General features: G+C 47.2%; 1 protein-coding gene across 1 annotated transcript in view; it reads right to left on the reverse strand.

The window, feature by feature from the left end:
* Positions 1-2,553: 2,553 nt before the first annotated feature.
* FAM167A (family with sequence similarity 167 member A) overlaps positions 2,554-12,547 on the reverse strand; it is a 28,245-nt gene continuing 18,251 nt past the window's right edge. Inside the window, exon 3 of the mRNA XM_048845786.2 lies at positions 2,554-2,819. Coding sequence (XP_048701743.1) covers positions 2,556-2,819 — 264 coding nt within the window. The 3' untranslated portion in view covers positions 2,554-2,555. The remainder of the gene's footprint in view (positions 2,820-12,547) is intronic.

The raw sequence follows: 12,547 nt of genomic DNA on the forward strand, positions 1-12,547 counted from the left end.
TTTTTCGCAATTGCATCACATTGTTGGCTCATATTTAATTTGTGATCCATTATAACCCCCAGATCCTTTTCAGCAGTACTATGACCTAGCCAGTTATTCCCCATTTTGTAGTTGTACGTTTGATTTTACCTTTCTAAGTGAAGTACTGTACACTTGTCTTTATTGAATTTCTTCTTGTTGATTTCAGACCAATTCTCTAAGTTATCGAGGTTATTTTGAATTCTAATCTTCAAAATGCTAGTAATCCATCCCAGTTTGGTGTCACCTGCAAATTTTACAAGTGTAATCTTCACTCCATCATCCAAATCATTAATTAAAATATTTAATAGCACCAGACCTAGGACAGACCCCTGCAGGACCCCACTAGACACATCCCCCAGCAAACCATTGATAACCCACTTGCCCTAGTAGTTTCATCTAGATGGCATTTCCCTAGTTTGCTTATGAGAATATCATATGGGACTGTGTCAAAAGCCTTTTGAAGTCAAGATATATCACATCTACCACTTTCCCCCATATCAATCAGGCCAGTAAGCCTCTCAAAGAATGAAATTAGGTTGGTTTGGCATGATTTGTTCTTGACAAATCCATGCTGGTTATTCCTTATAACACTGTTATCCTCTAGGTGCTTACTAATGATTGTTTGATAATTTGTTCCAGTGCCTTTCTGGGTATTGATAACGAAACTGACCTCCTTTGTAAATTGCTTTGAGATCTCCTCATCAAAAGCACTGTTAAGAGCTGGGTATTACTGTTACTGTCGTAATCAGCCATTGCTACAGAACACTGCAGTACTGGACCAGCACTGTAGGATACTGTCGATACTTTAATCAAGACTGAATGTTAGCAGTGGTCACGCACCCATGACAGACCTCCTGACCGGTTTCTGGGAGATTAATACCCCATGCATAAGAGGTGGCTAACTAGCATGCCTTACTGCAATAAGAATCGGTTAATGACCTCCAGTGACAATCTTGAACCACTGCTCACTCTGAAAGCTGTTGTCGTTTCCGATTAAATGATATGGACACCCTGGAGCTACTAAAGCCCAAATCATTCAAGGGAAGGAAAAAACTAAACCGAAAAGACTTCACTGCCCTGTCATTCCTTTCTAGGTCCCTGTGGATTCTGATGGGCTTATACACAATATAAAATTTGCGATCAAAGACGTGCAGGTGCCTCTGTCTGAGCCCTCTGCCATTCACCAGAAGAGCTTCCTCCAAGCCGACGCTTGGGAAACTGATTTGTGAAGCTGATCTCGCAGGTAGGGAAGAGCACAGCTGGCCTGGTATGATGAGTAATGCAAGTTAGGGACAGAAGTTCCTTTACGCTTGTGAAGAATGGAGGGCATTGCCCCAGAGATCTGTGTTTGGTGAAGGCTTAGAAGGGACGGAAGCAGAGCCTTGAAACAATCCTGATACAATATAGACTGATGGCTCTGTTTGGCAGTAAATGGTCACTCTCTGTGTTGCTGAGCATACGTTCACACCACAGATCAACAGCAGACTTGGCAATAGCTCTCTTTCTTGTAGTAATTTTACAGTAATTCTTACTACTGTGGTCACTAGGAAACATATCCGTTTTCCTCTTTACATTTCCTTCTTTTATTTGGATACGGCTAGCCTGGCACGCTGGAGGCTGATCCTGGGGAGTGTTGGCCGAGTCCCACCTGATGCCAGTGGGATGGGGATGTGGGCCATCACAGTGCGGGTCTATTGCCCTATGTTTCTTAGTCTGTTTGGGGGATAACCGAGCCGCCTCGTACGGCTGTTGTAGAGAAAGCAAGTTAAGAATGAGATCCAGAACATTTGCAGCCCTGATCATATCCTCCAGAGGGCACAGACCAGCCTGAATCGCTGTATAAATGTGTATGATGTCCATAGTTACCATTCACAGCGAAGGCACAAGTCAGGACAAGCCCAGCTTCTCTGCCGTTCTTTTGGGATTGTGCACGACATAAACCCACTATAACTCATCCCTTGGAAGCGCGGCTGCCATTGGAAATCAGCTTTCTAATCAAGATAGCAACCTTCAGCCCTTCCAAACAGAGGAGTATCATTGTTTTTTTAGAGGAGCCATGGTTTCTGGCCCCAGGCGGATGAAAGGGGTTTTGCTTTGGTGCATGGCTGTACTTGTAACCTTCCCTTTGATTTCCAAGCACCTGGGAGGTCCAGTGGCCTCCTGCTGCCTCGATGATCCTTCTGGAACTGCCACTGTCTTTTACAATTACTTACCGATGAGGAGGAGGAGGTGGGATTGCACTTGCAAAGGAGCAGACTAAACTGCAGGTGTTAGCCTCAGAGGCTCTTCCTGGTTCCTGATGGTTCTAATACCCCAGCTTGTCTGTAGGCTTCTCCAGACTGTCTCAGGGCTGAGATCTACCGGCACCACCTGGAGGCAAGAGCAGCTGTGGGATCCACCACATTTTACCTCTTCCCCTCTGCATCCTCTTGAGTCTTCGGATCTGGCAGTTCAGTGGAGGGATCCCTCTGCCTGCACCTCCGCTCCCCCAGCCCTCCCCCCGGGGTGCTCCCTCCCGTGCCCCCCTCCCCGCTCTAGCACAGCGAGAACCGGCGGGAGTTGATGTTCATCTTGGTGACGCCGATGAGCTTGAGGGGTGCGGAGAGGCTGAAGGAGCTCGTGAGCGGGAAGTCGCAGAAGAGGTCGGCGAGCTCGTCCCGCTCCTCCAGCTCGTGGGTGGCGTCATTGAGCATGCATCGGTGCAGGTGGCAGGTCTGCTCGATCTTCAGCTTGTTGATGTCACTTCGCAGGCGCATGAGCTGCCGTGCCAGCTGCTGGTCCTGCAGGCGCATTTCTGCCTGAAACACAGAGATGGGGGGGGGGAGGGGGCGGCAATCAGTCACCGCAGCACTCGGGATTCACCCAGCTTCCCTCTCCCTTTAGCTGAGGGCACTTTGATTTATCTCCGAGTGAGCAACATTTAAGAGAAACAGCAATTATAGATGGGGAAAGAATTCCCCGGGAATTGTTCCCACCGCCCTGGGTCAGATCGCCTGCTGGCGTAAATCAGCCTAATTCCATGGAGTTAGGCTGATATACACCAGCTCAGGGTCTGGTGCATTACATTCACCAGGGGCTTGTCCCACCCGGTTTTAAGTGGCTCCTGCAATGGGGCTGCCCATGGGAGATGCTGTTCTGCATTATAGTAGATCTCACTGCTTAGAAGTTGTTTCCTGATATCTAGCCTTGAAAGGTGGCAGATTCAAAAAGCATAAAAGGAAATGCCCTTTCACCCAACACATTATTAGGCTGTGGAACTCATTGCCACTGGATATCGTGGGCCAAAAGATTAGCAAGATTCGAAGAGGGATTGGACATTATACAGAGAATAAGAATAGCCAGCGTTAGATTAGTAAATACCAACAAAATAAAGAGCTTTGGAAGGGAAATAAAAACCTCAGGCTCTGGGGCTTAGGCCAGCCTGTGACTATTGCAGACCAGGCTGAGATTGAATGTGGAGAGCAAATTGCGTCACACCTGCCAGTTGTGGGGTTCTTACACCTTCCTTCGAAATGTCTTGTACTGGCCACTACTGGAGACAGGATACTGGACTAGAGGGAACCTGCATCTGATCCAGTCTGGCCATTCCAAAGTTCCTAAATGTTGCTTTAAGAACATACGAACGGCCACACTGGGTCAGACCAAAGGTCCACCCAGCCCAGTGTCCTGTCTACCGACAGTGGCCAGTGCCAGGTGCCCCAGAAGGAGTGAACCTAACAAGTAACGATCAAGTGATCTCTCTCCCGCCATCCATCTCCACCCTCTGACAAACAGAGGCTAGGCTTTCATCAGTTTCAGTCTGCTTCTCCTACCTGGTACCTCCTAACCGACCCCGCTCTCTTTCTGGGGCTTGCCCTCTTCAAACACTTGTAGATGGCTTTCATTTTCCAACCTGGGGCCTGCTCCCAATCCCACTGGAGTTAGTGGGAAGATTCCCATTGATGTCAATAGGTTTTGGATAAGGCCCTTGGTGGTTTTCTGGCCAAGCCAGAGCACAGTCAGCCACAGTCTGACACCGATCCAGCTCTTTTCATCTTTTCCCATAAGTCAGCTCCTCCACCCCCTTTATGATTTTTGTCGCCTTTCTCTGGGCTCCCTCCAGTTTGAGCCTGTATCTGTTCCTGAGCTGCTCAGAAACAGACACAGAGCATCAGGCTAATCCCTGCCATGTAGGGTTTTGCCGCAGAGGGGCTGGAGGGCACCCTGGGGGAATGCCCCTGAGGCAGGGGGCACAAAGTCTGCTCATGTGGCTCAATGCATTCCTCCCACGAACAGAGACAAGGGGCGATAGAGGGTGGCAGGGACAGTGGCCAGGGCAGTCCTATGTCCCACCAGTTCAGTTCTGAAAAGTCCTCACAGGGCCATTGCAACAGGACCATGAGTTAGGGGGCTGCCCCAGCTTGTATCAGGGGTCGAACTAGCCCCTGGCAGGCCCTGAGCAGGAGAAGCACAAGCTGCTTCTTCTCTGTCTCTGCACAGGCAATGTTGCAGGGGAAAGACCCTGGTGCCTTGCCCAGGGATGGTCTCAGTGCAGGCCTGGGGATGGAACCGCTGCCTTGCAGGACCAGGGACTGGGAGTGTGGCCTGGTTCTATCTCTGCCATTTTGTGGGACCTTGGGTAAGTCGCTGAGCAACTCTGGGCCTCAGTTTCCCCTCCTGTCAGTCCTCTGCCTCCCTGGGGTGCTGTGAGGCCTTGTGCTCGATGGGTGTGCTCAGGGCTGATGTAAACACAGTTAGGATTAATCAGGGGCAGGTTTCTCTTACTGCAGAGCCTGCCAGGCCCTGGCAGAATGTGCCCGAATGCCCTAAGAACATGGTGAAAACCCTGGATCCTCATCTCAGTGGCTGGGGGAGGACTGAGTCACGGTTACGCAATTACACCAGGCTCAGAGGCAGCTTACTTGTAGCATTGTCAGCATTTGTGATGTCATTCCTGTCTCTTCCCCTCACAACCGCCACCCCCCGAGCAAAACGGAGCCTTACGAAGTATTGATGTTGTTGAAATGTTTCCATTTCTGGGGGAAGTTTTCTAACTTTTCTGCAGGCGTTTTTATTGTTTTAACCAAAGAGGCTGGCAAAATGGCTGCCGAAAGTTTCTGTTTATTAAGAACGTCAACAACCATTTTGATTGAGTTTTCGCTACTGTTTTCGGTTAATAGTCTAAAAAAAATGCTTTAAAAAAGTCACAGAAATGTTGAAATAACAAAAGAGGGGTCCTTGACATGAAAGCCACTTGGACAGTTCCAATTTTTTCATGAAACTAGCTTTTCCTTTTTTGGAACCCACTCTGGCCTTTCTGACGAGGCGCTGATACGCTGTTAAGGCACCCTGACGTTTTCACACAAGCCAAAATACCAAGATGGCAGATGGTGCTCATAGCTCTAATCTCAGACTTTCCTCTCCCCTTCTTGCCCGCCCCATGGCGACAGCTGAGGTTTTAACAAGGCGAGCCATGAATACTATTCTTAGCTCTGCTGGGCAAGTCACTGTCATTCTCTTTGCCAGTTCCAACACCTTGCACTTTGAGATCTCCGCATGCAAAGGGCTCTGAGTGTGCTAAGCAGCATTATCATCCCCACAGGCTGAATCACAAAGAGAGAGAGACAACGCACCAGAAACAGGAGCTGCAGTGACTGATGGTAGCAACATTTTCCCAGGGAGATAAAGCTCTCCTCCGGCTTTGTTCGCTTCTGTGGCGGGTGGGGTTAGGGGCTGGGTGGGAAGTTGCTTCTCTTTCGGCTGAGCTCCGTTAAGAAGAGCTGCCTTTTTCCTTCCAGACAATACATAAAGGAAAAAGAAACAAAGCTTTGTGATGGCTGACAAAAGGATTATCAGCACAATGGAGCAATGACGCTGGAGACTCTGCCCATCTCTGATTGGGATCTGACGTTCAGAGTTTTGCTTCTTGACAACTAACGAACATCTTGTGTGGTAACAACTCCTTCGGGGTGTTTACACATTTGAGGCATCTATTTGTGGTGACTGGGCTATGAGTGGAATCCATGAGGCCATGTTCCACTCATGGGGAGTTGGCTCGAGATACACAAAGGAAAACCAGGCATCACCAAAGGCTTGTTCGGTCTAAAATAACCATCATCACAATGGAACTATGGCAATTTACAGCAGTGTGAATCTGCCTCTATATAGCTCACTTCCCTGATGTGACGATTTTCAGGGGTGCTGAGCACCCACAGATCCCATGAACTTCAACTGCAGTTCTGGCTGCTCAGTAGCTCTGAGAATCAGACCCCCTGCCCTCTGCACTTACAGAGCACCTTTCCCTGGAGGATCTCAAATCTCTCTGAGACCAACTGATCGCTCCCTCCCCATGAATGCGAGGGGCTATGTATTAGAGCTGTTCCCATTTTACAGAGGGGCAAACCATGGTGCAGCAACACTGGAATTGCTGATCTCTGAGCCATCTAGGCAGTTCACTTGTCACTGATGGGAGACCGGACCAGATCTGCAGAGGAAGGTTAAGTGACTTGTCCAAGATCACCCAGAAAGTTAGCAGAGCTTGGGGCAGAAACCAGAAATCCTAACCGTGGCTCTGCTGTTCTAGTTCCTAGTTGACAGTAATGGAAACACCTAACCCAAGTGTGACAGAAGGCACTGTCAATTATGAATGACCTCCGTTATAAAGGGACACTGTCAGGTAGACAGAGTTCTACACAACTTACTGGAAAGAGTGAACATGGCTACTGTTTACGTGTCAGTGGCCACAGTTGTTTTTCAATTTAAACATTCCCCTGCTGGGCCAGCAACACAACTGTAACACGTGGCTCAACTTCATCTGACCTGGACAATGAAACCAATCATAAATACACAGGTAAACAGCCCAGCTGTGTGAAGAACAAACAACTGACAGCATGATTGGTGAACAGTCAATTGGATATTCCAGAATCCAGTTCAGAAGTGGCTGGTAAGAAATCTCTTTCAATATGATTTCTGTTTTGAACAGATCCATTTACATTTAAAAAGGCAGGAGAGCAGAACACCCCAACTGAACCCTGTCATATAATCAGAGGGGTGTGGATCCTATTTTATCATGGAAATCTGGAAATTAGAGGCGGAAAAGACCAGCTAGCACAACTAGTGCCTGGTCCTACTTCTATTGAAGTCAAAACTCCCGTTGATTTCAACAGTGCAAGACTGAGCCCTGGATTCCTGCCCCTGCCAATGCAGGATTATTCCTTAGCGTCGATTTATTCGCATTTTAAGGAGAATTTGCTCTCCTCTTTCCTACTTGCTCAGTTTTCAACAAGGGACGCAGAAATGCCCCATTGGTTTTGTCCCATTCTGAGACAACAGAAGGTATGTGTCCCAGCTATTGGAGCTAAGGAGAGTGATTTCTTTAGATAAGCTATTACCAGCAGGAGAGTGGGGTGGGGGGAGAGAAAACCTTTTGTAGTGGTAAACACCCATTTTTTCATGGTCTGTGTGTATAAAAACATCTTCTGTCTTTTCCACAGTATGCATCCGATGAAGTGAGCTGTAGCTCATGAAAGCTTATGCTCAAATAAATTGGTTAGTCTCTAAGGTGCCACAAGTCCTCCTTTTCTTTTAGCTATTGGTATATAACCTCCATTTTCATGTGGCGCAGCAGTGAAGTCTCAGTACCTCCTTCCTAACCAAAGGGATGCATCCTGCTCACCCTCACCAGCCCAGAAGGCCCTTTATCGGATATTTACAGTGGAGAGCACATCATAATAGAGAGTTCCATGGACCTACCTCTCTTTCCATTCCCATCCATGCAGATCACTCCCCTCTCAGTGCAACCCCATAATAGTCTTGTCCATCTAGATAAGGTACTTATAAAGTCTCCATTACAGTAGTATCTGAGCACTTTGCAATCCTTAATGTAAGTGCTATAAGCTCAGTGTACAGATGGGGAACTGAAGCACAGAGAGTCTGAGCTTGTCTACACAGGGTAGGGGCTGGGGGCAGGGGGCGGGAATGAGTCCACGTTAACTTTAGTTAGTGCGCACTCCAATGACTTGTGTCCATACAACACAAGGAATACAGTGTACTAACAGGCCAGTCAATCCATGTTCTGTACTCTGCTTTGAAAGCGGATTAAGTTCCTTGTTACAGCGTCCCACATTCTAAGTTAGTGTCCTAATCACTGCACTGTCCTTCCTCTCTGCTTTTAACGATAGTCAGTACTTCTGTGGGACAGTAATATTAGGAAAATATTTCATTTGTTTTTAACCTCTTTCCATGGCATACACCTGATGGAAAGCAAAAAGAAACCAGCACCATAGGAGCAGCCAGCTCTCTGCACACCACCAGCAAGGGCCCCTTGGACCATCATTTAGGAGCCTGTGCCCCTCGCTTCAGTGGAGGTAAGGAGGGGGCAGAGCACAGAAAAGCTGCCCCAGGGAACTCCTGTGTGCCATAGGGTGATATTTCCCAGCATCTCTCTCTGTTGCAATGCAGATCAGGGCAGTGGGAGGAGAATGGTCCTGGCCAATCAGGCTGCAGCTGGCTGACTGAGTTAGAATTGAGAAACACTGGTAGGGCAGCGGATGGAAGTTGCATTGCAACAGTCCATGCTGTCATAAAGAGAGAGCTTTGCTCGCACGGGCTGCCAGTCCGGCATCTCTCAGTAAATCCAATCTGAGAAAAGCCAAAAGACTCCTCCCCATCCTCCCACAACACCAGCACAATCTGCAATGAGGTGCACGTCAACAGTGTTCCTGCTCGAGCTTCTTCTTCCGAATTCAGTTTAGTGCCCATTTAGCTCATTTTGGGAGCAGAGGCTGGGATAAAAATAGGCCCATTTGGAAACCTGTTGCAGAGTAACAGAGCTTTTGATGTGGATGAGAAATTGATCTGAAGTGGAGACACCAAGGATCACTAAGGTTTAGATACCATTACTGCCTTTTTAATTAGGACCTGAGCCAGTGCCCACTGAAGTCAATGGGAAGACTCTCAATGACTTCACTAGAAGTTGGATCTACCTTCGTAAATCTGACCATTCACACCAACTATATTCACAGTAGAGCTGGGTGAAAATTTTTTTGGACTAAGCTTAAGGTTGCCGAAAAATGCAGATTTGGGTTGTCCGAAAAATGTCACAAATTCGTCTCAAATTTTCGAAAGCGTTTGGATTGCAAAACAAAGCAAAACAATTTCCAATGAAATCAAAAGGTTTCATTTCAACATTTTCACTTTTTTTTCTTCCACTTTCTTTTCCACGCTGCCACACCCTCCACGCCAACCAGCTTTACTGCAGGACAGGACCTGGCTCCCTTCGTCGGTCTGAACCTGTTGGCCGATCCCTGAAAACAACTAAATATTAAGAGTCAAAGTCCATTACTTCAGTCAGAGCTAACCACATCTGTGAGCAGAACCTGAATCTGTGGTGAGGGCAGATGTTGGGCCTTCCACCCTCAGGACACTGATTAATTTACTCTGCTTTGTAAATACCAAGAAAAGCCAATGTTGCAATGTTACTTAGGCCATGTCTACACTACAAAATTAAGTCAACCTAAGTTATGTCAGCATACAGCTGCCACAGTAATTACATTGCTTGTATATGGCTAAACTTTACTCCTTGTGTCAGTGAGCATCCTCACCAGCAGCGCTTGTTTCAATTGTACTGTCAGTGTGGGGCATTGTGGGAAGGCTCCTGAAAGCCAGTAACAGTTGACGTAAGCAACACAGTGTCTACACTGAGACTGTGTCGACCCAACTGCATTGACCTTGCCTCTACGCCGCTCGTGGAGGTGAAGTTATTAAATCGGTGTTGCTGGACAGTTACATCGGTGGGAACAAAATGTAAGTGTAGACATTTCCATAGGCAGATCGACGTAAGCTGCCTTGCGCTGACCTAACTCTAGTGTAGACCAGGCCTTATTTTCTACGGGCCCACTCCTTAAGACTTTACTCCCATTGACTTAACTGCTGGTTTTCATTGAGCGGGGAATTTAGGGATTTACTCTATGATATTAAAAGACCTTTAACCTGATTTGAATACTCAGAGCTGGTCAGAACTGTTCACCTAGCACAAAAATCAAACATGGGAATAATTTCCAGGGCTCGAGCATGCTGGGACTGAAAGCAGTTCAACCCCTCGAGAAGCTTGTAGTGTGCTGAGCTGCACAATTTGCAGTTACAGCTGCAAAACGGGCCTTGGGAGGGAATTTGCATTCCAGACTCTATCCGACTTTAAAGGCCAGATGGTCAACTGGTGTCAATCGGTGCAACTCCATTGACTTCAGCAGAGCTGTACTAATGATGTACACTAGCTGAGGGGCTGGCCCTAATGTGTTATCACGTGATTCTCAGTGAGTGCTATCTCTTCCTGGACCACTGGAGCTGAAGACCATGAACATTTCCCCTAGATTTGCAATAAGGTCTTGGATTTGCCCCTTTGGCCTCTCTGATTGGACCTGTGGCCTTGAGGAGTCAAACTTGCTCCTTTTGAGGAGCTGAAGGATGTGCCTTATGTCCCTGGAAGAAATTATATGCCCTGGGTTTGCAGCAAGGGTTTAGCTCTAAGCTGGAGCTTTAATTTTATATCTGGGCACTTTTAATTGACCCGTTTCTTGGCTGGGTGTCCCCACATGCGTGTGCCTTTGACCCCTCAAGGGTTAGATGAGCACCACCTCCTTTAACGTGACTTCCAGGGAAGGCCGCTCTGGCTAGCACAGAATGCAGGTGGCCACTTTGTTGCTCAGGGCAGACTGGCGAAAGCCGATTAGACTGCTGCTCTGTACTCTGCTGCCAGGTCCATTCCAGAAGGTAGTTAGGATGCTGGTTATGCCCTAAATTATCCGTGTCCCGAGTTCCTCAGAGGTTGCCTCTCATGTGATGCCCTGTTGCTGCACCTGCATTCAGCTGGAGTGGCTGTCCCGGGATGGAGCTCACGGCATTCCCAGCTCCCTTTCTCTGTGCATATAACACAGGCCAGAAATACTTATCGCTCACCTGGTAGCACGCCAAGGCCCACAGGGTAGGGTGTTGGATGGCGTGCCAAGCTCCCCAGGGCAAGATGTTGTCAGTGGCAGGCCCTCTTTGCTTGGTATTTGCTCCTGCTAGAAGTACAGGTAAACCCAAGCCTAGCCACATCTGGAGGCAAATTGTACCCTGAGAGTTGCAAGTGTAACGCCCATTCACTGGGGTGCAACTGAGGCAGAATTTGACCTGTAAGATGAAATCCTAGCCCCACCAAAGTCCATGGTTGCTTTGCCATTGATTTCAGTGGGGCAGGGATTTTACCCTTAGAGCACAGTATAAGATGGGTATTTTGTTTGTTAGGGCATTTTGCCAACTTCAAGCCTTGATATGTTCTAACAGTCTGCTGGCAGCTGTTCCCCATCTTTGGTCCATTCTAGGTGGGGATGAAGTGGTGTGGTGAGTCAAAAACATGCTCTTTGTTTCAGGGAAATTCTTCTAAATTATGTAAGATGCTGTCAGATCCAGTGATGAGTGTCTTGTAAGTGCCCATGGGTATCATTAGGAGAGTGGGACATGTAGATAGCTCTTTTTCTTCTTTTTATTTTATCTTTCTCTGTTTATTTACCACTTTTATCTTTCATCACATTGTGTGCGTCCACCCCCAAACCCAAGCCCCAGATCGGAACAGCACAGCGGGGCTCAAAATAAATCTCTACCTGTGTAAAAGGCAGAATCCAAAGTCCAGATGCAAATCCTCTTGAACTTGGGGCTTGGAAAACAAAACTTTCACCTTGCCATCATCACTGGGACTGTTCAGTTCTGTTTTTCAGATGAAGGCCATTGGGGAGTGAGGTTTGAGTCATAAACCCAAATTCGACATGGATCCTAATCTGAGGCAATGTGCCAAGATTTTCTAACATGACTAGTGATTTTGGGGGGCCCAACTTGAGACTCCTTAAAGAGGCTGATTTTCAGAAAAGGGCCACGCAGCTGCACTCTGAAAATCAGACCCCTGGCAAGTGTATCAAGCTGGACACCCAAAAACTGAGACAACCAAAATCACACATCACTTTTACAAATAATTTATATACAGGTAAAGCAGTGCTGGGCAAATGCAGTAAAATGTATGTGTGAATATTCTTGTGAATGAAACTCATTAAGTCATGTTTATTCATTTATTTGCCAATATTTGGGTAGCGAAAATTTTATTCACAAGATTTTTTTTCTTGTGGAAAGCAAAGCACTCGTGCAAATAAATATTCACAAGTACACTCACACCCAAAGTGCTCTCACCGCCATTTAGAAGAGACATTATGATTATTACTGCAAATCTGGCAAACAATTATGAATGTTGGCAGAGTGTTCACAAGCAAACAAGGAACCTTTTCCTTTTATAATGCCTAGGATGTCCAATCAGGCAACAGGAATAAAACAATGTGACTCAGGTGAACAGTCACATGGCATGAATAATAGAAAATAAATACTCATTGTGACAATGAGGAATGGATTGTTGGGTGGTTAGAGCACTGGAGTCTTGATAGACTTGGGGTTAAGCCTCTGCTGTGCCACGGACTTCCCATGTGACCTTGGGCAAGTCACTTAGCCTCTCTGCGCTTCAGTT

This window comes from Caretta caretta, chromosome 3 (genome assembly GCF_965140235.1).
Source record: "Caretta caretta isolate rCarCar2 chromosome 3, rCarCar1.hap1, whole genome shotgun sequence".
Taxonomy (NCBI): Eukaryota; Metazoa; Chordata; order Testudines; family Cheloniidae; genus Caretta; species Caretta caretta.